Below are 22,547 nucleotides of genomic sequence, written 5' to 3'. Positions count from 1 at the left end.
GATTATCTTTCCCTTGTCTTAAAGTGGATGCTGGGGAAAAAGCTGGTCCTCCCTGTATGGCCCCGACTGCTGTCTTGGAACATAAGCTGAGGCGGGAAATTCAGTCTCTAGCTCTGCTCTCTCCCTGCTTTTCCACAGCGCCTGTGGACATGTCTGCTAATGGTGGCGGTGGTGACTGTTGTTAACTGGATGCTGTTTTGACACTGCCGAATCCTTTTGCACAGGTCACCATCTGCTTGGTGGTGAACGGCAGTTGAAAGGCCCATTAACAAATTCTTTTGCTGTCCAGACCTCTGAAGTATTTTAAAAGCCTTGTTTAAAAGCTCAAGCACTTTTTTTTTTTTTGGTTGGTCTTTTCTGCTTCACCCTACTTTTTGTTTCTCATCTCCTGGTGATGAATTAATTATAAATACCAGTGACAGCCCCAGGGAAATGGTAGATGGCTGGGGTCATGCATGGTGTGGCCTCTGTAGGAAAGAAGAGACTCCTTCCTGAGAAGCTCTCGTGAAGTTGGCTTTAGAATATTTACCAACTACCTGTCTCACTGGCAACAGCACTATTTGGCCCTGTCATGTTATAGGGAGCAATTGGATGTAAATGCATTGATCTCAGTAGAGGTATTAACAAAAACACCATTTGCCCTAAATGTTATGGAGACATGACAACCAACATAGTGAACAGATCTTTCTCAGGGATCTCTCAGGCAGGGGAGGTAGCCAATCTGTCCGTGCTGCTTTGGACCATCTGAGCTTCCCCGAAGAATTTAGATTTCCATCTAAGTTGCATTCAGTTTTTATTCATATTGGCTTAGAATATGTTTAACGTCTTTTTTTTTTCTTTTCTTTTTTTCTGCAGTAATAGTAAAAATCTGTTTTTCTTCCCTAACTATGTGCAGGCTGGCATGGCTTTGACTTATGATCCAACAGCTGCTATACAGAATGGGTAAGGAATGCATGTTTTCTTATGCCTTTTTAAAAATTATTTTGAATGCCATCTTCTGTTTTCTCTTTCTGTGGTGAAACTTATTCAGAAGCAAATTCACTCAGTCATATTTTGTCTGAAGCATGTAATGCTATATTGTCAAGTTCTTCTTTTAGTTTCCCTTTTGTTTTTATGCCCTCTTGTTTGTAATATCCATTTGAATGGGAAGTTGTTTTTCCTAATAGTTTCCATCTCCATTTGGCAAATGCTAGTGGATGTTTTTTTAATCTCTCTCTGTCATGAAATGGAAACCAGTAAAGTTTCCCTTTACTGACTTTGCTTTTGTTAAAATAATCATTGAAGATTCCAGCGTATTTTGGATAATAGAGCTGTTACTTCATCTGGGGTTCTCTCTACAGGCTGGCTGGCTTCCATGGCATTGTCTGAATAGAAATGCCAAATAGGGAGAAAGCCTTAAATTAGTGTGTAAGGAGATGGGATTTAGGGGTAAAATTCTGAGCAGCACTCTTTTTCATTTCTCACCTATGGTTTGCCAACACGAAGAATTGTGACTTTTTTCAAATTTAGCAGAGAGAAGTTATGTTGTCTTATTATTTACGTGCATGATTACATTTCCAATTATTTCATAAGCTAGAAAAACAGAGCCTTGAAATCTAGCTATCCTTTCAGATAGGTTAACAACAATTTGAAGAGAAGCGCTAGGTTTGGCCCTGAACTCTTCGACAGTCACTCTTTGATCAGAGGGATGTTTGACATGATTATCAAATTCTGTGGGTAACCCTGTCTGTGTTCTCCAGCTGAAGGGGAGAATGTATTCATACAGATGAGAATGGGTTTATTTGTTAAATATTTGTTATGTCACTGCTAGTTGAAGCATTTAGGAAAAAACTAACATTCCCAGTAGTTTTTAAAAAAAAATCAATTATAATAGTGTATTTTGCTTAATTGCCCTTTACAAACAGTAGCTTTGTAGCGCTTGTGATAATCCCATGCTGTGGAGAAAGTGGCCAAACCAGAGCAACTCAGAAATAAAAGGGGGTTTGCATAGTTGCGATTTCAGAACCCTCTGATTCTGTTTCCCTGTTCTGACCTCCCAAATGAATCTTTCTCCTCTATCACCATACTTTTCAGTTGGTAACACATTATGGGCTATAAATAAAACCATCACTAGTTCATAATCCACCAGTGTTTCATCTGGACAACTGGCTTTTATTTCAAAGGAATTCCTGCATGTCAGTTGCATGAATGTTTTGGAAACTGTAATTTGCATGTTCCTTTGAGATTGATGTCATTTTACTTCACGAATAATTATTTTGAAATCATGAAAGTTATCTCGGAATCAGACATTATTTGTATCAGAGAGTACCCATGCTGCTCAGGTGTTCAGGCTGCTCAGATGGTTTGGTCACTCAGTTGTTTGAACACACTGTCAGTGATCATTGGGAAAAGGAATAGTACCCAATGGAGAATTTCAACTCTGCAGGTTTTTAAATGTTCTTTTATTTGTAAAGCATGAAATAAACTACAGCAGTGGATATCTCCCTAAGAGTGACAATTAATTACTGCTTTGACATATCTCTTCTTTCTAGAGTGTCAAAATATTTTCAATTTAATCAGGACAAACCTATCTCATTCAAAATGCTCTTATGGTGAGATCTTGATTGCATGCAGTATCATGAGGAGAAGCTCTTACTACGTGGAAAAATCGATTTGTCCACCAAAAGTTACACAACAGTTGTTCCATCCTTTGGCTGCGTCTTTAAGATGTCGTCACCTGAGCATCAACGGGACCCTTTGGTTACACAGTTTCTTTTTAGCTCCCCACACATTCACTTAATGCTCTCTACATATCCTGTAGTTATATATTTTTACTATTTTTCATAAGCCTCTTTACTTGCAAGTACAATAAAAATCTAGCTCATATTTTAGCCAAGTCTGGGATGCTTTGCTTGTAAAACGTGCAAATGTGATTTGTTGCTCACTGACACAAGATACGGGTAACATAGCAGGTGTGTGGCCATGGCGAAAGACATTTAAAGGCTCTTAAACACTATGAAGTCAGACAGGTTAACTTAATTGTCAGTGAAGGGGTGTTAGGCAAACACATTGCTCTTCTTCACAGTGAGGACAGTCTGGAAGTGAGCACAAAGCTGCTGCTTGCAGTCCCCTTGTGTCAATGGTGTGCCCATACCCGTTATGCTGCGTAATACTTTGGCAGTAAGGTGGACCAAGTCATTAAGGTTTGCGTGGAGCGATGTTACTCAACGGTCTGTAAAACAAAAACTCCTTCCTTGTAGCAGGCCTGTTCGGTGCAGTCAGGTTAAGCAGGTGTTGACTCTGCACACAGCTCAGGACTTTTTATGTGCTGTGATAAGCACGAGTTGCTCAGACCTTTGAGTGCCCACCAGTACCCAATCACCAGTAAAACTTAAAGATTGACTGCACATGCTGATATCTCTTAAGGTCCTTTATAGAGCTGATAGATGCATTTTGATGCATATAAATTGCTAAGTCCGCGTAGGATTATACGGAAGATGGAAGCCTATTAGAGACACATGTCTCTGCAGGTGTCATGGGGTGGTATTTAAAATTTACAATTCCTTAAGAGGTGTGGATTATATTAGCTTTTGAGTTGGGGCATAACCAAACCTCAGGGAAGAATCTGGACTGTTGTATGTTGTCCAGATGAAAAGGTGGGTTCTCATTGCTCGTGGTGTAGTACTATCACTTTTATTACTGTATAACTGCATATTTGCCTTGAAAATCTACAGCAGGAATAAAACAGAAGACAGTGAGAGAGAGGCTTTCACTAAAAATAGCTAAGATTTTTTCCCCACAAAGGAATAGATAATTTTCTTCTGAGTCTATTACGTTGTAAAGCTTGATTCTCCATTTCATTATATTGTTTTTATGCCCATGTAACTCTGTTTAAGCATCCAATGGAGTTACATCAGCGTAAAACTGGTATAATGGAGTGGAGAATCCAGCCTGTAGTATGCCATAGCATTGCCGTATGAATTACCAGAGACGTCGTAACCACACACTTCAGCAGATAAGCTCTTTTCCCCTGCCAATCTCTCTGTGCCTTTTTTGTTTTATAATCAGCCTTTTCTGAATTGTGTTTACAAAGGTAGTCGGGTTTTATTTTGGGGAGTAGTGTGCCTGTTGTAATATGCTATTGATTTTTCAATTTGTGGTATTAATGTTGTTTTAGTGGTTTAATGCACTCATGCAAAGAACAAAATAGAGCTCTTGTACTTGCACTGTAAGGTTGCTCATTTAAAATGTTCCTGAGGCTTGAGTCCTCCTGGCCATTTGACTAAGATTGCGATGTACTGTATCAGTTTAATATCTGATATCTGGGGGACTATACTGCGCATTTGCTGGCCAATGGGCTCAATATTCAGATAGGTCTTTTTCATCTCAAACATCTGACTCTGTGGCTTATTGCAAGAGAAAATTGCTGCCTTGATAACGCTTGGTAATACTCTTACATTATGTGAGCCCCAGGATACTATTTATGAATCTAACTTTTTCAGCACTGCCTGCAGGCACGAGGCATGAGCAAATGGTGTTTATTGCAGTGCAAATAGGGTCTTGCTCTTGTGCAGATTCTGTGTGGAAGCTTGCACATTCCCCCATAGGATGGGAACCATATGGATTTTTTTAAATTTTTTTTCGTTTTTTTGGCAGGGAAATAGCGACCAGACGCTACACTTAATGCAGTCCCCAAATGCGGAGGGAGGGCTGATGGAGGAGGAGAGTATGTGCTTTGTCTGTTCAGCAACAGAAACTGTTCCTATAGCATTGCCTGTGTGTGCCTGACAATGTACTGGGAACGTGGTTCTTTTTAACATCTCTTAAAAACATTTTCTTTTGAACCCTTTATAAACCCCTCTTCATGAACATCCAGGAACATCTTTTTGCCTCCTAGTGATGAGCTTTCCCTGTGTTTATAGAATCCAGGCATGCTGAAAAGGTCTATTTTTAATACAAGGGCAATGTCCATTTTGCCTTGTCCCTGCCACCTGCCTTTCTACACTCTTGCTTCTAGCATTGCAATTGCAGCTGAGGAGCAGGGACACCGGCTCGCGTCTGCAAAAAACTGCACGGGCCAATATAAGGTTGCAAACTGCATTTGAAGAAAATGCAGCTGAGTCTTTTGGAGAACTCTCAGGTCAACTACCACAAAGCCTGCAGCTCTCAAAGTACAGTATAAGATAATGTACATTTTAATGCCATGAAACTTGGGGGCGTAATTGAACAATATATCTAAAATGAGTCAATGCTAGTATAATTCATATCTCTTTCCACTCCTCTTTCTGATGTACATATTCTGACGACTGAGAATCCTTTATTCCCTTGGACTTACCTACAACATGCATCTTCCACTTCATGTCATCTCTCCCTGAGCTTAAAGAAAAAAAAAAAGCCTAAGATCAAAAATGGCAAGGTCAACAGCTGCAGATCTTGTTGGGGTGCCGTAGGGTTTACACCAGAACGGACGACTCTTGCGTTTTTACTACTCCTGTCTTTTTTTAGGTCCCCAGCAAGTCACTTATGCCAATTATATGTTAGGGTATTAGCCTATTTGTATGTAAAGGGAATTTGGGGAGATGCCTCTGTGTCCCATGGATGAGAGCATGTTGCACCCTCTCTGTGAGCGGACCCTGCCAGGGCGGTGCATGGCTCCAGCACTGTGGCAGGTTGAGCATCCTGCATCTGGAGGGGGCTCTGCCTGAGTGTGTCCCCAGTGGGGACGCCCCTATCCTCGCCATACCACTGTACTTCACGTGTGGCAAAGAGGCCTTCAGAATACACTTGTTGGGTTCTTGCTCTGTTGAATTTCCTCGGACAATATCCAAATCCTTTTTTTAGATCCCTTTGGGCACAAGTGATGCTGTGGCAGGAAAACAAACCTTTGTCGCTGTGTGTAAGGGATTCCTGATTGCAAAATGTTTGTCCTACAACCTGTCACAGCAACTCAGATTGTTAAATTTGCTTTATTATTATTAAAATTGAAATATATGAACTGGATTTTCTCACATTGTCATTTGCTATCTCAGATTTCCTTCCTTTCTCTTCTTTGACACTCTGGTGCATGCATTTTCACAATATAGCTGAATGTCCTGATAGTATGTTTTATTTGATGCTTATTGGAGAGCATTCGAAACTGCGACAGATAAATGGTATTGGCAGGGGTGTTGGAAGGGTTGTATTTTTCACATTACCAGAGTGTATATTCGACAAGCTTATGTACTATTCAGATAACTGCATCTCTAAGCTGAAACTGAAATGGTTAGCTGTCTGTCAAGTTCTTGGCTTAGCACGCATTTTCTGTAAATTTGGTAGCATTCGCTGGGATTTATTGGAGAGTTTATTCCAAAGAGTCAGCATTACTTCCAAATGGAAAGTTGTTTGTCCCCTGCACTCCTCTTTGTCCGAGCAGTTCATACGCATTATGAGTAGGAGTGCAGCATCAATGCCAGGCTGATGGACAGAATGAGAACAGAATGAACAAAAATGTGTTTGTTTTCTCAAGACTTTTGTTTTTATACTGTCCTTCAGTTCAAGAGGTTTATATGTATTTCTGTTATACATTTTACCTGTAGAGTGAATTCTGTCAGTCTGCCATTGACTGTTTTTATTTGCCACACAGAGCATTTCTTATCTTAGTTCATCCACTTAGGAACAGCATGGCCAAGGTGACTTCTAGTTAACCTTGACCTGGGAGCAGACCCCTGTACCAGGACCTAGATAACATGTGCATTGGTGCTAACGCCGTAGATGAACCCAGCTAATACTGTAAAAATCCTTTCCCCTCCAATGTTGTATGAACTTAATGTTTGATACAAGTAGTGGGACATAAATGCCTCTAAGTTCTCACAATAGGATATATATATAAAATTGGGCAAAGGCACAGTTTTAAAATAGTCTCTGTGCAAGCATTGTAAGGGCAGATAAGTGTTCCTAAAATAGCGATATATTTCTATTAAACAAAAAAATCACTCAGACGCCACCTGCTGCTTTTGGCATTTTAAAATCTTATTTGGAATAGAGAGAACAAATGATTGCTTCTCTGTCTCCCTCTCCCCTCCCAACTTCAAATGTTTCCACCCAACCTTCAAAGACGGCAGCCTGTTTTTCCGAGGCTATTGGTTGGATGAAGTTGGTGGTTATTTGAGCCTGCATCCAGAATGAATGCATCCAGTCTGAACTAGACTGATTAGTACTAAATCCAGGATGCCAGGGCGATCAGGAAATAGAGCACTTGTTTAAACACCAGTAATGATTTTTTTGTTGCATGGCTCTCATGGAAAGCTACTGTTGATTGCCTCAGCATGGGGAGAAAAAAAAAAAAAAAACATAAAAAGGCAGGGAGTGTAATCCACTGTTACAGAGAGAGCGTGTGTACAAAATCTTCTGTTACTCGTAAGATTGGTGCACGCTATATGAGAAGGATCTGCATGCGGTTTAAATCAGACAAGAGAACACTGCACGGGAGTGTTTCTCTCTCTCAAAGTCCAAAATATCAGCATTTTGACAGCTATAAGACCGCAAACATTCTTTTTTTAAGCAATTTTATTTTTCTGGCTTACAGTTAAAACCGAAAAAAGGGCAAATGCAAAAATCTTTATGAGCACACACATATTAAGTACTTACACAATCCACCAGCAGTGATATTTTCCAAGTGATAATTTTATCAATAATCATTAACCCACAGGGAAGGAGAAGGAATATAACATTTATTGCCATCAAGCAAGAGATAGTGCAACTTTTGTTCATAACATGTAACAGTGGAAATAAAAACAACTAAATCTGAGATTTTCAGTGCTGCCTGGGGCATTTAGACTCGTAATTTGTGATACATTTCACCAGAAGGTGGGTTTTTTGCTCTCTGCCTAGATGAATATGAAAATTTCAGCCAGAGTTTTTGTAGCCATCCCTTAATAAAATAATTCAGGCATGCATATGGAATGTGTTATTCTCAGCACTGAAGCATTAAGATCTGAAAAGAAAACAGTACCGTATGTAAAAATGAAATCAGTAATATTGTCTTCGATATCGCGTAAGAAATTTCCTTTCACTAGCTAGCACTCTGGAAAATCAGCTGTCTTTGCATTTCAGATAATTACTTCTTGTATCGTGAAGTTCTATATTTGTGCTAGTTGAAGTGAAAAAAATGTGCTTTGTGTAAATATTCCTCCTCCTTTCCATTTTCAAGATCTGTTCAGTGGAGCCATCACATCTTCTTCATTGTGGTTTTGGAAGTAGATGGACATAATTACCTGTGTAGACTCTTTTTGTCTTTGCCCGGGAGGCAGTGAATTAGTCAGTCAGAGCCTAGCAGTGGAAAGGTTCAAAAAATCTCGCTTTTGTTCTTTGTTTGCAGATTTTATTCCTCACCGTACAGTATTCCAACAAACCGCATGATTCCACAGACATCAATCACGCCATTCATTGCTGCTTCCCCTGTCTCTACATATCAGGTACGTCAGATTTGCGCTTGTCTACTATGTTTCCCAGTTAATTATGTTTTGGATGTGGATGAAGGCAGAGTGTATACCACGGAAAATTGTGTGAGTGCTTGCGCTCTTGAGTCACACTTTAAACAAAAGGCTTTCTAGTAGTATTCAGGTATCATTTGGTGTAGGGTTTGAAGTGTCTCCTGCATTCCTCACACCAGCAGTGAAAGCCACGGTAATTTTTTCTTATTTCAATAAGCTTCTCTAGTAAACAGCATTTTGCTTCATTTCCAGTTGACAACAGCAGAAGCTTGTCACTCTTACTGAAATGTTTTGTCATTTGACTCCCTTTCATTAGCCAAAAGTTTTTTTAAATGCGTTTTTTTATAATTTATGTTGACTGCATCGTATTTTGACCTCAGCTGTATTTGCTCCAGTAACAGCATCCTTTAAAAGCCCTCATTTTTACTCGATAATCCCTGACAAAGCAAGTTACTTGAGGATAACTGTCCTCATATCTTTCTTTAGTCTCACACACGTTTTGTCATTCAGAATTTCTCTTTTCAACATATCCCTCACAGATCTCCACTGGGAAATTAATGCCATGCTCTGGCTTTCTGAGGTGGAAGTCAAAACTAGGTTGTATAGTTTTATTATTAGCCATTCTCTGGAAACATATCATTTCACTCTGAAGCTGGTCATTGGCTATACATTTTCCCATTTCAGTTATTTCTGTCCTATAGCATCAGTGCTCTTCCAATCCTGAGTCCTACCTGAGATAAACTACCCAAACTTGCAAAGCTGCATGGACTGTTGTTCTCAATGTTAGGGTTGGGTTGGTGAGTTGGGTTTTTTGAGATGGTATGCTACTGCTTACAGGTAATTCTGGGAGTTTGTACTTACGCTTACTGTTGTTTTAAACTTGATGCTATTGTTTTAAACTTGATAAATACTTCTTGTCATTTCCTCTGACATTTCTTTGTTACTTAATTTTAGATGGCTATGTAACACTTGCCAAAGAAAAGTTGTTTTGGTGAAATAAATTCAGTAAATTTCAGTAAATGGCAACACTGAAGAAATGTCAGTGCCAGACATACAATTGCAGCTCACATGCACTTTTCTCAGTAGCAAAGCTGGCTTGAGAGAGCTGTACCTCCTCCCTCCTTAGTCAGGCCACTGAATTCAGCCACTTATTCCTATCACTGCTCCACAGTTCACAGTTGCTCCCTTCTGCCATCCTGACTTGAACCATTGCATCAGTTCATGGTTTGATGTATTTGCACCAAAAACATTGATTTTTTTAATTATTTTTTTTTTTTACCTCTATCATTCTTCATAGATAGTTTGCAGTGTAAGCCCTGAGACATTTGCCCTGGCACAAAGGAGGAACTGCAAGGGTGCAAGAGCGGGAGCAATGAACAGCAGCAAACTGTGGCAGCTCTAATATATTTTAACTAGTGGGGATTCACAGTAGGAAATTTCGTAGTAGAGGTGTGTTTGCATGTATGTGCACTGGTTTTGGTTCTAAAGATGTTTCACTGAATCTGCTTTTCAACAAAAAATCTACTTTGGTAAACTTCCAAGTGTTGAGGCATGCATTTATGCAATTAATTCTCACCACTTTCTTCATGAACAAAATCACAGGGCATCTGGAGGATTGGGACCTTGTAGCTTTCTCCTAGTGATCCCTGCTTGTGCTCAGTCTGAGATGTCATGTGCCAATCTCTGTGAGCTCGGGGACAGCTAGTGAGGTGCCATGGGATGGCTGTGGCACAGCTATGTTTTTATATACTTCCTGTGTGTTGTGGTGCCCAGACTGATGCAAAAGGAAACCAGGATACACAGCTCTTGGGGTTGAGTCTGAGTTATGATAGCATGTGGACCATTAACGCTTAGCACAAGAGGGACTTACGGCTCAGAGATGCCACCACAAATGCACAAGAACTCTGTAATGCATTTAATTGTTAGCAAAATTTGTATATCCATGGAATCTATTACACATCAGTCATAAGGCAGAATAACAAAGAAAGATTTTGGTGAGGCATATAGAGATCTGGTGGGAACAAACTCCACGATGCCCAAGGTGAGAGCTGGTCCTGGGGAGCAGGGACATCTTAAGCCAGCTTTGCCATGGAAGCTTTCAATTAGAATAAGCTTCAAAAACTCTGAATTAGATCTACAGTTCTTACTGAAAATGGAATATATCATTCTGGGATCTTTGAACTTTTTATATCTCCTGCACTGTCAGTTGGATGACATGTTCATGATTATATTGATGGATGAAAGCAAACAATACAAATGAAAAAATAGGACAACATGGAACATTGAAGACTGTTTTATGAGATAAAACATTGTGGACCATAGAAGTGGTGCAATCACTCAGACTTCTGACTTTGGTAGAAAACATTATCAAATGAAATTTGAAAACTTTTTGCTTTGTCAGGAACTTTCTGAAGCATAAATGAATTTTGCGTTGAGTTACATGACTTAAGTCTTTTGCCAAAATTAGCTCTGTAGTTGTAATAGAATATTTTCAAGTAAATCTTTGAGTTCTGTTTTAAACTTTTCTGTGCTAATTAGAAGTATTTGATGTGCAGGTCCAGAGTACTTCATGGATGCCTCATCCGCCATATGTTATGCAACCAACAGTAAGTGGATACTTGCTTATATCCAGCTAAAAGTGTTTACACGGCAGCCTCGCTCTGCTTCTCAGCCACATTCAAGCCCTAGGTCATGTAAGAGCAGCCTTGCTGCTCCCTTTGACAAGAGTCCTCCACTGTAAAGATTCTACTTCTTTAAGGCGCACCATTTGATTTAGTGAAAAGGGGAGGATGGGTGATACATTGTCTAATTGCATTGATTGTAAGAGAATAACAAGCTCTAAAGTGTTGCTTCTGAAGCTTTGCTTCAGGGACTGCAAGAGAACTGCATTCCTGCATGCTTTGAATTGCCAGGATCAACACATGTTACCCCTCCCTTATATGCTTATCCATCAAAAAGTCCTTTGTAGTTGTATATACTTTAAAGGATCCTCAGTGCTTCAGTAATGCATTTCAAGTACTGGAAAAGGGTAAAGCACAGCTGTCTTGCAGAGTCTCTGCCAAATCTGAATCTGCTTTATGATTTGACCAGTCAACTCTTTTTATTTTCCCTGAGTAAATTGTCACCTTTCATCAATTTGTAACTACTACTTAAAGCTGCATTACACTTCTACCAACATTCATTAGAAGCAGTGCAGGTGATTTTTTGTTTACCTCACAGAGGAGTATTGATGCACTTTGCCTAAATATTAGTGATATATCAGAAGGAAACAAGATGCTGAATCCCACCATGTATGCTTTAGTTTCATTTCCTATCTTTGATCAGTTTCTCAGGTATGGATCCACTTAACGGGGTCATTAATCAAAATTCAAATGTGTACTCCATGTAAGCATCAATACATTGATTTATATGAGGAGGGCAAAATTAAAATGAAGGTATATAGTTTAGGATTGTTTGTTATTCACATTTGTGTTCAAATATTTTGACTTCATAATAGAGTAACCTCTGGTGGGAGTTAGCTATACAACAATGTGGATAAAATTACACTACATACCAGTTTAGTAGCACTGGATTCTCATCCCAGTTTGAATTCCCCTTCCACATCCCTCAACTCTTTGGAGACGAGTTCTTCAGTTTTCTCTCACCAGGCAATGACTATAGCGTGGGACTGACTGTGTCCTGGAAGCCCAATTCCCACTGCTGCATTGCTGCGCCTCTGTCCAGACCCTGGTGGAAGTTTCCATCTCAATGGAGTAAAGCTACTGCTGTGTTCCTTGTAGTGAGATGAGCTGCATTGAACAAACTCACAGTTAAAATCAGTCCGGTATTCTAATATTTGGATTTAATTGCAAACCACAAGAAATCTTAAATGTGCGTATATGATGAGTTATGAGACTTGTGGAAGCCAAAGAATCTCTGATCCTTGCAGAAAGTTTCCCTTTCTAAAAGGAAAACCTAAGCATTTTACCAGTCCCAGTTTCTGTGTATATGTGTGTGTGAGTTTTATTTGACAATGTTCAGCAAATGTTATTTTGGCAGTACTAGAAGAGATATTTTGGTGTGGTAATTGGATGTATTTGCCCCTTGGTAAAGGGCTATGAAGAGAGAGATAACTTTTATAGTGAGTGGCACCCTCAATATGCTAAGTTAAATTTATGTTCATTGCCAGCCAGAGAATTGTGTCCGTGAAAGGATGTGTGCTTGTAGGTGGAAAAGCAGAGGAACAGTGGATAAGTGGTGTACAGTTTCAGTTCCAGTGTCATTGCCGTTGTGGGTTACCTCCATGTGTTGTCTGTAACCATGCCAGTCTCTTCACTGAAAGATTTTTCCCATGTGTTTCCCGAGATTATGTTCTTACATAAATGGACATGAGGCATTTAGTACTGAAGAAGTATAAAAGCAAAAAGGCAGAACTACCATTCCCCAGGTTTCATTCAGAGATGAATTCTTTATTAGAAATGTCTGAAAAGTTGTCAGAGAATTACTACACAGAGGACTCAAGAGGCATCAGAATTAATGGCCTGTTTTGAAAGAAAATAAAGAATCTGTGTCCATTGTAAGTTTGCTGTGGTTTTATGCCTAACTATAGACTCTATTCTAGGCACCTCCACAGCTTAAAAAAAAACTGAAGAAAAGATTACGATAAAGTTAGCAGAATTTAAGACATGAGTTTTGGTAACCCTGTGAGCTGATGAAACTGGGAACTTTCTAATTTGGTTAGCTTTTTGGTTCTTCTTGTAACTTAGTTTGCCATGTTATTATCTAAATTGCCACTGCTTTACTTAATAATATTTTATGAGATGATTGATTGTGGCACGTGATGTCCCACTGGAAGCCAGTGCAGATAAATATTACATTCCCCATGCCCCAGGAAGGAGAATATTTTGTTAAGCTTCTAGTATTCTTTGTGAGTAGACATGAACTCTTACGAAAGCACAGTTTGAATTGCTCAAATGCTGGTGGTTAATTCTTTGTTTTGATTATAAGTATCCACTAAATCATGTTACTGGATGATTAGCTTTTCATTTCCGACAGAAAGTCTTACTTGATGTTTATGTATAATTTAACACCACGTAGTGTCCCTCATGACAGAAAAGTAGGCAGGACCGTGCTGTAGAGGAGACAAAGGAGGTTTTTCATTCGGCATGCTGTGGACAGTTTTCTCCCAGGCCGGCACGCTTGCTGGCAGGAGGGAAGAGCTGTGCCACACGGCGCTACCACCCTGTGTCTGCCTGCCTCCACTCTGCCTGCCCCTCTCGTCTCCTTTGCCACTTGCCACCCACCCATTTAAATACCACACACTTTCTTCAGTGATATCCCCTGCAGTAGGTTGGCCTGCCGGAGATGTTGCTCCTTTACTTCCCTTTATATATCGATTTCAGCCACATTTTCCCGATGTGTGCGTTCTGTATCCGTTGACTTGGTGGATTTAAAAAACCCCACTGTAGAAAAAGATTGTATCTCCAATTCCTTCCGTAGCTTTTTAACTAGAACCAGATAAACCTCTTACCATAACAGATAGCAATAACATATATATTAACTGGAAAACATCTGCGTATGTTGCTTTCCATCCCCCTACCTTGTTTGCTGTCTTACTTTTGTGATCTCCTTATAAGCAGATGACAACCAAAATGACATTCTATGAGAATAGAAATAGTCAGAAAATTGTTTTCCTAATGGGAGAAAGTCAGATGGGCAGTCAAGGACTCTGCAGGTATATCATGATTTACTCACGATTTTCCCTGTAACTTTTAACCTTGACATAATAGGTTGATGCCGATGAACAACTGCAAATACAATTTTAAAAGGGTTTTGGGGGGTTTTATCAGTGATTTTTTTTCTAGCCTTAGACTAAAACCCATGGAAAATTAATACCAAATAGGTTGAGGTAGCATTGCTATTTCACAATAAATAGTATTAAAAATATTCTTCTGCTGGCTTAGAAGGGTCACATGTGAAAACCTCCCATATCTTTGTGCTTGCACAACCTTCAGGGTTTTGGAAAACAGGATTCCTGAATCATGTGAACATGATGAAAAATGTACCTTTGGGATCATGTGTGACTCAGACATTTGAAAATGTACCCTTTGTAAATGGAGCCTTCACCACTTTTTGACCATATTGAGTGCACTGTGTCCGAGTAAGAATGCCTCACATTTACCAGTTTCGTTACTTTGCCACATGCCCTGGTCCCTCTCGCTAGCTGTAATGGAAGACAAGCTCCAGAAGAGTTATGGCAGTGTGATGTTGGACTCATATTGGCATAACATTTAATGCACTGGTGGCAGTCTGGGCTCCGTTTAGTTAACTATAGCTTTCAAAGTACAGCGCTCACTCATCCCTACTTGAAACAAGTCTTGTATTTCATTACTGCCTCAGGATAAGGGTAGATGGATAGCGATGACAGAATCAAAACATAAATGGGATAAGAGTTATTCTGGGGATTTATAACATTTGCCATATTAGTGTGTTTTTCCTGTAGTCCCCGAAGGCTGTCTGACGGTTCAGGGAAAACTTTGAAAAACATGTTGTTTAAAGTCAATTCACATATAGATAATCTTCATTTTTATTAACGATGACATTTGTATAAAACTTTTTTGATTCAAATCTTTATTACAAATAATACATCCTCTCTAAAGGCAATTTTTTTTGTTTTAGTGAACCAACAGAAATGCCCTACCCTAATCCTGTATGTGCACATTGGTTGTACACTTACCCTCTTTTAGTTGCAAGTAAAACGTGTGGCCATAAATAATCACTGTGTAGGCACAGATAGATATTCTTGTCAGTCTGGAATAGTTTCTGCATAATAGCTGCAGAAGGAGTATACCAGTGGCAGCATGAAGGGTGCAAACAGAGCAGCATATGGAAAAACCTACTATTGGTAATGATAAAGTGCATTTGGGAGAACTTCTCTTCTGAACATTTCTCAAGCCCTTACAGCCCTTTTAGAAAGGTCAATGTCTTAACAAACGCCCTTATTATTTTTTTCTGTCTTCCTTCCTCTGGCCATGGGTGAATGTCTGCCTTTAAAAGCAACAACAAAAATGTTTCTTATTTCATAAGCAGTCTAAAAGCCCTACTTTGGTGAGAAGCAAGTCTGAGTAAGGACTCCAGATTCTTGCCTTTTGATTGTTGTGCATGAATGTAGCATAAAAAGTACAAACTGTCCAACCGAAATATATCGGTTCTCATTTTCTCACTAGTGACTCTGTTGTTTTGGATAATACCCAAAATACCACAGCAGTTTCAGTGTTTTGATTCCTGCACTCTCGAACAAAGAAGTTCCTTGTGCTGTCTTCAGTGTCCCTCTCCCGAGATGGCTTGCTCTACCTCCCGCTTGTTGCTCTACCTTTTTAGCAAATAGAGCTGGGAGTCCATCTTGCCTTTGCTTGTGTGAGTGTAAGGGAACAAAGTATGTCCTCTGCAGACAGCTGAGTCCTGCCTCCAAGATGAAATGTGAGAGTTCTGCTAGCTGGTATGAAAAGTAAACAGGAAATAATCCTTAGAAATTGGAATCTCCAGCTAGTCTTTTAACTTTTAGCTGTGTATTTTTAAGAGATCCTTTGAACGTGAACTTACTTGAACTTTTAAGGCTAAAGAGTTTAGAGGTTGAAATAACTAACCAAATACCAATGCCAAAGTTCTGCTGAACAATTTTAATTCCAGTGTTTCCCGAGGCAGAAAATCAAGGACTGCCAATTCTATAACACTGATAATCAAGACAGTAATTGGCAATGTTCCTTTGGGACGGGCAGGCTCGCATGAGGTCATTTCTGCCTACCTCTCACCCAGCACTGGCTGTATATAGATGTTGTCTCAATGCTACTAAATGGGTAATTTCAGACTCGGCTGAGCACGCACTTACCGACCCTCTTTAGTGCCAAATGCTGTTGTGTTGAGGAGAGTACCCAGGACAGAAGAGCAATGCCCAAGCTCAACCAACTCATGCCTCGAAAAGGAAATAGGTGTAAACGATTCACCCAGGTTACATCTCATGCTCAGGTGTAGGGGTTTGTACGTTTGATTAGACAGCTCTTCTGGAATCATATCAAAGTATTGCTGCAGTCATTAGTTCTGCTGTTGTAGTAATGAATATGAATTAATATGAATGGCAGAAAAAGACATGTTCAAGTTAGATTTCCAACCCCTTTTGACACTCTGCTAGAGCCCCCTAGTGAAACTGAACATTTTTTCTGATGGCAGCAAGACACACCACATATGGATTTACTTAGAAAACATGGACGGGAGAACCACAAGTGTTTCCAGTAGACAAGCCTTTGCATTTGAGGAACTTGTGCTTTGTTGTTTTATTCTAAAAAGACTTAAGACTTCTAGTAAAATTTTCTCTTCTTTCAAATATTCTATAGATAGTGTGAATACTAAATGGATAAACCATCAGTCTAAGATTTTTTTAAAGACATTTACATTAGTGAAAAAAACATATATATGTATATTTCATACAAATCTGTAAACGTAAATGGAAAAGATATTTGGAAAAGAAGGCGGCTGACACTAAATTTGAGAGGTACCCCAGAGATTTTCAAGCCAGAAAATTCTGGTTGAGGTTATGGAATATTGATTTCTTTTTAACAGAAAAGATGCAACCTTAACCATCAGCCTTCATCGTCAAGAAAAATCTTAACACAACAGCTGTTTAAAAGCAGTAAGTTTTATCAAAGGGGGCTGTTTTTTTAAAAGATAGTTAGTAGTCAATAGACATTAGAGTACCTTCTGTGGAAGAATGTAGTGCATTTTTTAAAAAAATCAATCTCTAATTTTGTACAAAGCCTGCAGTCTATTTTAACTTTTCCAACTTCATGTACATCAACTAAGACTGAAAATCACTAATACTTTATTTATTACATAGAATATATGTAACGTCTCTGGTTGCATGTAGATTTGCATTTACATCAAGTTTTAAATTTACACCAAGTCAAAAATCTGAACACAAACTGTAAGGTTCGTATATCATATTTGGCATTTTGAGCAAAAATTCCTCATTTGTTGAACACTGGTCAAGTTAGTTATTGTCCAGGTGGTAGATTAATAAGTAGGCAGTATGTGATACAATCAGGAGAGAGCGATGGACTGCGTAAGCACATGGTATTAATTATAGGCCAAGCGTTAGATTAATGAGTGTGCAGAAAGTAATGGGCTCAGCAGAGTGGTGAATTAGGTAAGCATGTGATATAAATTTGTCAGATGATTTCTCAGTTTAGCTCGCTAGCAAATATTTTGCCATGTGTATTGCATTGTGGTTATGAGTGCACATGTGTGCTGTGTGCTAGAGAGGCACGTGATGCATGTATACTACAGTCCTCTCAAATTTATCCTCCATCATGGACCATCCCTTATTTTTTGCCTGGTAATGTCCATTGTCTTGCAGTTGATGCTAATATTATCCAACCTCTGCAGCAAGAGCTCTGCTATGCTGGCTTAAGCAAATATGCATGTAGTAAGCGGGACACAAGCCTGCTTGCAACACAGATGGTTGTATAGTGCAATTGCCAAATGTGCAAGTTCTGTGAGGGTAGAAGGGAAAGGCAACAATTTTCATCTGCCACAGACAACAAAAAGCTTTGAATAAGCTCTGTGCTCTGGGAGCACAGAGTTTTCATGTTAGTTGGTGACAAGGCTGGGAATGATCTACTGTGGGTGCCTGCTGCACACAGCGGTGGGTCCCTTTCCCATGATGGAGATGTGATTCTTGATTCTGTAGTGCAGTTAAGGATAGAGGATGTTGCTGCAGGAGACTTCTCCAGGAAAAAGGGACGTGGATCTCCTTTTGGCTTCCCAAACCCCATCCCTTCACTACAGAAATGCAGCGTTTCCATTACAGATGAGGCACTGGGCAGCTTTGGAGAACAGCCCTGTGAACCCAGAAGAGCAGTATGGAGGAACAGCTGTGTTATACAACTAGAGTAATGCGTAGGCAGCCCTGTAACTTTAAGGACTCCAGAATAAGAATTATAAAGACTGGCACAATCTGTCAGAGTTGTAAATGTGAATTCCTGCTAGTGAAGGATCAGGTCAAATTTTATGCTATTGACAAAATGTCCTTTTGTATACAACTGAGAAGAAAGGGGATGTGCAAGAATCAAGGTGTACACTGCAAACTTAATTATTGTACTACTATTTTTTAAGATATGCTATTCGTATGGATTTTTGTCAGCTGTTATTGGAAGCAAATTCCAAATGGAAGTCATGCATACTTACTCAGCTATAAATGTAACGTACAGCTATATTCATCCTTGCTCGAGCTCCTTTTTGACCCAAGCCTGCCTTTCCTCGCGCTGGTTTCAGAGGATGCATGTAGGCTTAGAGCACTTAGTGGCAGATACTTTTTCTTCTTCCACTGATCTGTTGTATGACCTTGGAGAAAACATGTTTCTTCTCAGCCTCAGTTTCTTATTTGTCTTTTTTTTTTGAAATCCCATCTATTTAGATTATAAAACTGTCATACCACTAAGTAGCTTTTACTAGATGTTTGTGAGAGGTCTGGTGGAACAAGGGCCAATCTTGACTGTTGCCTCAAAACACAGCCTCACAATGATACTATTAAAGTTTAGGGGTTTCCTATTAAATATTAAAATAAGCCTGTCCTAGCTACAGTGGGAAATACTGGATGTGATTTTTACCAGTATAAATCAAGAGTTAAGTTCGCTTCACAAAATTGAATTGCATAGGTGTGAAACAGTGAGAATGAGAAGAGAATCACGCCTGCAGCAATAAGTTCATGAAGGACTCTGGCACCTTCCTAATCCTTAGAACAAAAGCGCTTCCATAAATTACCATTATGTTATGCAAGTGTGTTCAAGGGCCAATTTACATAAGTAGGGGAAACTATCTAATCTATATATTATTTATGATTACATCATGATTTATCTAGTGCAGAAGTTGTGTAAAAATTACAATAATTTACTCTAAGGACTTAGTGACCAGTTTATAAGACTCAGGATTCCTGCTATATCCAGGAACCATGCTATATAATCCCTTCCAAAACCTGATTAAATGGTTTGATTTTTTTGCCTCTTGCTAATCCTATCAGGAGGCTTGTTTCAGAACACCTTTGCTCTGGGGCTTAGCACTGCATTTTTAATTTCCAACCTAGAGATACTCCTATTCATTTTACATCCATCTCTTCTTGGTCAAACATTCTCCCCTACCTTCAGTAACTCTTCTCCTTTCTGGATGTTCACCACATGAATTTGTAGTCAAAAATCTTACCTGCATCTTCATCTTCTAGGCTAACTATATCAACGTCACTGTGCATTTGCAATAACTTCGGAATTTTGTATCTCTGGCTGTGACAATGACCCTTCTTTGGATCTGTTCCACTTTGAATTCATTTTTCTGGGATAGCCGATGCTCACAGTATTCCAACCTTTCATACAATAGCAGTAATATTTCCTTCCCTTTGCTGGGAGTACTTTGCTGCATTGTAAAATAACATCTTTTTTCCCTTTTGCGCATGACCTTGGTAATGCAGTCATCCTGTAATTCACTGATACGCCTAGGTTTTCTCCTTCTTCTCGGTTTCCAGCAAATGCTCCTGCATTATAAAGGAAACCTCATATTAGCTTAATTATCTTCATGAATTTGCACCTTGCTCTGTCTAATCCAGTCCTTCCTGTATGGTAGTTCAATCTCACAACTTTGTGATTTACCCAAATCTTATTATTCAAGGGCATTATTAGAAATATTGGATGAGAACAATCCTTATGGAGATTTTAGTGACCCTCTCATTGATGCTGTATAGCTTGTCTTTTAGCACAACCTGTTGTCATTTCCTCTTTAGTTAATTCTTTATCATCCTCAAAGTTTAGTAATTTCTGGTGTAGCGCTGCCTGAAATACTTTATTGACCTTCAGAGAGCTTAGATCTGCTGCATGTCCTTTGTGTAGAAAATAGGTCATTTTATTTTAAAAAATGAGGTTAGCTAGCTCTATCTTTGGTTTATCTATGTCCTATCTTCATTAATATCCTTTAGTCCTGGCCGCTGGACCTGTGCTTACATCTGCCAGCTCTTGCATTGCTCTGCAGTAGAGATGATCCAGTCCTGGTTCCTCATTTCACTTGCACCTGCACCTTGAGTTCAGTGACTTCTCTAGGATTTTCATCTCCTTTGACTCTATTCATTGCTCTGCGCAAACTCTCCTTCTCATAAAGCTGCCTCTGCTATCTGATGGTTCATGTGGGAAATTGAGACAGTGTCCTTACCCTGTTGGGGATACTTCTGAAGTACCTTTAATGTGTACCCCATCCTCACTGCATGGGGAGCCCAGCTCTGGGTGCTGTCCTTGTTTTTCATTTATCTGTGTGAGAAACCTTTTTGTTAGGTGTTTGAATATAATTTGCAAAGTCTCAGATAGATTTTTAGCAAATCTTTCTTCTGGCCTCTAGATGTAGCTTTTTTTGTCTTCTTTTTTTCTTTCCCCTCTGTGTTCATTCCTGATATATTATTGAGGTGTCTGAGTAAGTGGCTGACTAATTAACACCTCCTCGACTGTAACTGGTGAAGCATCTTAATAACATAATTATTTTAAAATTATTTTTTGCAGAGACAGTGCTAACAGGGTTTTTTTTATATATCAATGTATAAATGTACACTGTGATTTGACATCCTGGAAGTTAGAAATGTCCAAGATATCATAAGTAATAGCTTATTATTGAATGTAGTCAGGTCTAACAGTATTTGCCATTCATTTTTTAGTCTATTAGATAAAATGCTTTCTTTTCAGTTCAAATGTCTCTATAAAGAATGTAATATTGACCAAAGCTTTGCAGTACAGCAGCAAATCTAGATCAAATCACATGTATCTTCCCTAAACTGATTTCAGTCCCACTGAAGTGAGGGAGTAATTGCTTAATTACAGTTTTCAGGATCTAGCCTCATGGCCTTGTTATCTTCTAAACTGATGTAAATTAAGAATAAAGCCATTCTAAGTCCATGCATTCACCGTGTGTGCCAAAAAGCTTCTTGTTATGAATCAGTGATATCTGCAACATTGTTGAGAGCGTGGTTTCAACCTTTTTCTTATATGATTGCAAAAACAAATAGTGAAATATAATAGTATAAACATTGAGCATTCTTTGACTATTTCATAGTGGATTGATGAAGAATGAGTTGTGTAACGCACTGACAGATCAACAGAGTCTGAAGAATTTTGAAGGAGTGCCGAGATGTTATTTAGTGAAAGCACTGGATGGTTATTTTTCTGACTACCTGCCAAAGAGAGATGCACTTCCAGCAGGATAGGCTTCCTTATCAAATGTCCTATTGTTAAAAAGGTGGAAATTAGAGATTGAAATTTCACTTCTTTTAACCAGGGTTTAAATGCAATTTGTTATTCCTTATTACTGCCTACAGCCTTGAGCGTACCTAGTTAAAGGGTGTCAGCTGAACAGCCTTCCCACTCCATGCCTTTTAAATAAGTTACCTGGGAAGTTTTGAAATGTTGCTGCAGGCCTCGTTGCCCAGGAGAGCCCCTGTCTGTAACATCCATCCCAAATCCCAGGTATAGCCCTTCACCACTGTGCTCTTCAGAGTGAGCAGTCGAGTGGAAGTTATCTTTACATGCTGCACACCACACGCACATCCCAAAGCAGGAGGAAAATTGAGTTCCTCATTACCAGATGTCTTCTACTGCCTCCTAAAAAGCTGTATAACTCATAGAGAAAAAACATGTGCAGAGTCCTCATCCAGGGCTCGGTCCAGGGTAACTTGGATGATTTCTTCAGCTCCAAGCTGAGGGTCACAGGGTTGACACCCTGCTACTGATCTCCATGGTGGGATAAGAGCATTGTGCATGATTCACACAGCAAACAGCCTGCTTTCAAACAGCCTTTGTACTTTTCCAGTACCGCAATCTGTAAATCATTATGCACCCCCTCTTTGCCCAATCCACACAGGATGTGAGTCTATGTCAGCTCCCAGCTTGATTGCCTTCCTCTTTAGCTCGATCAATAAAAAACTCCTGCTTGCAGCTTTGGAAATTACTAGTCTATCGCCTGCCTCTAGCCAAGAGGGTGGGCGTCACATTCGCAGATGTCCCACATCTGATGGGGTTGAGGCTAGGGACATACTTTGCATTG

General features: G+C 39.4%; 1 protein-coding gene across 10 annotated transcripts in view; it reads left to right on the top strand.

Moving 5' to 3' along the window:
- The window catches only part of RBMS3 (RNA binding motif single stranded interacting protein 3), a 720,759-nt gene that overhangs the window by 638,139 nt on the left and 60,073 nt on the right, over window positions 1–22,547 (top strand). For all 10 annotated transcript variants that reach the window (XM_054815906.1, XM_054815907.1, XM_054815905.1 and 7 more), the window contains 3 exons: window positions 896–942; window positions 8,336–8,432; window positions 11,006–11,056. In XM_054815906.1, the coding sequence (XP_054671881.1) occupies window positions 896–942; window positions 8,336–8,432; window positions 11,006–11,056 (195 nt within the window). The remainder of the gene's footprint in view (window positions 1–895; window positions 943–8,335; window positions 8,433–11,005; window positions 11,057–22,547) is intronic.

This window comes from Grus americana, chromosome 2 (assembly GCF_028858705.1).
Source record: "Grus americana isolate bGruAme1 chromosome 2, bGruAme1.mat, whole genome shotgun sequence".
Lineage (NCBI taxonomy): Eukaryota > Metazoa > Chordata > Aves > Gruiformes > Gruidae > Grus > Grus americana.
This window is presented reverse-complemented; position numbering and strand designations above follow the sequence as displayed.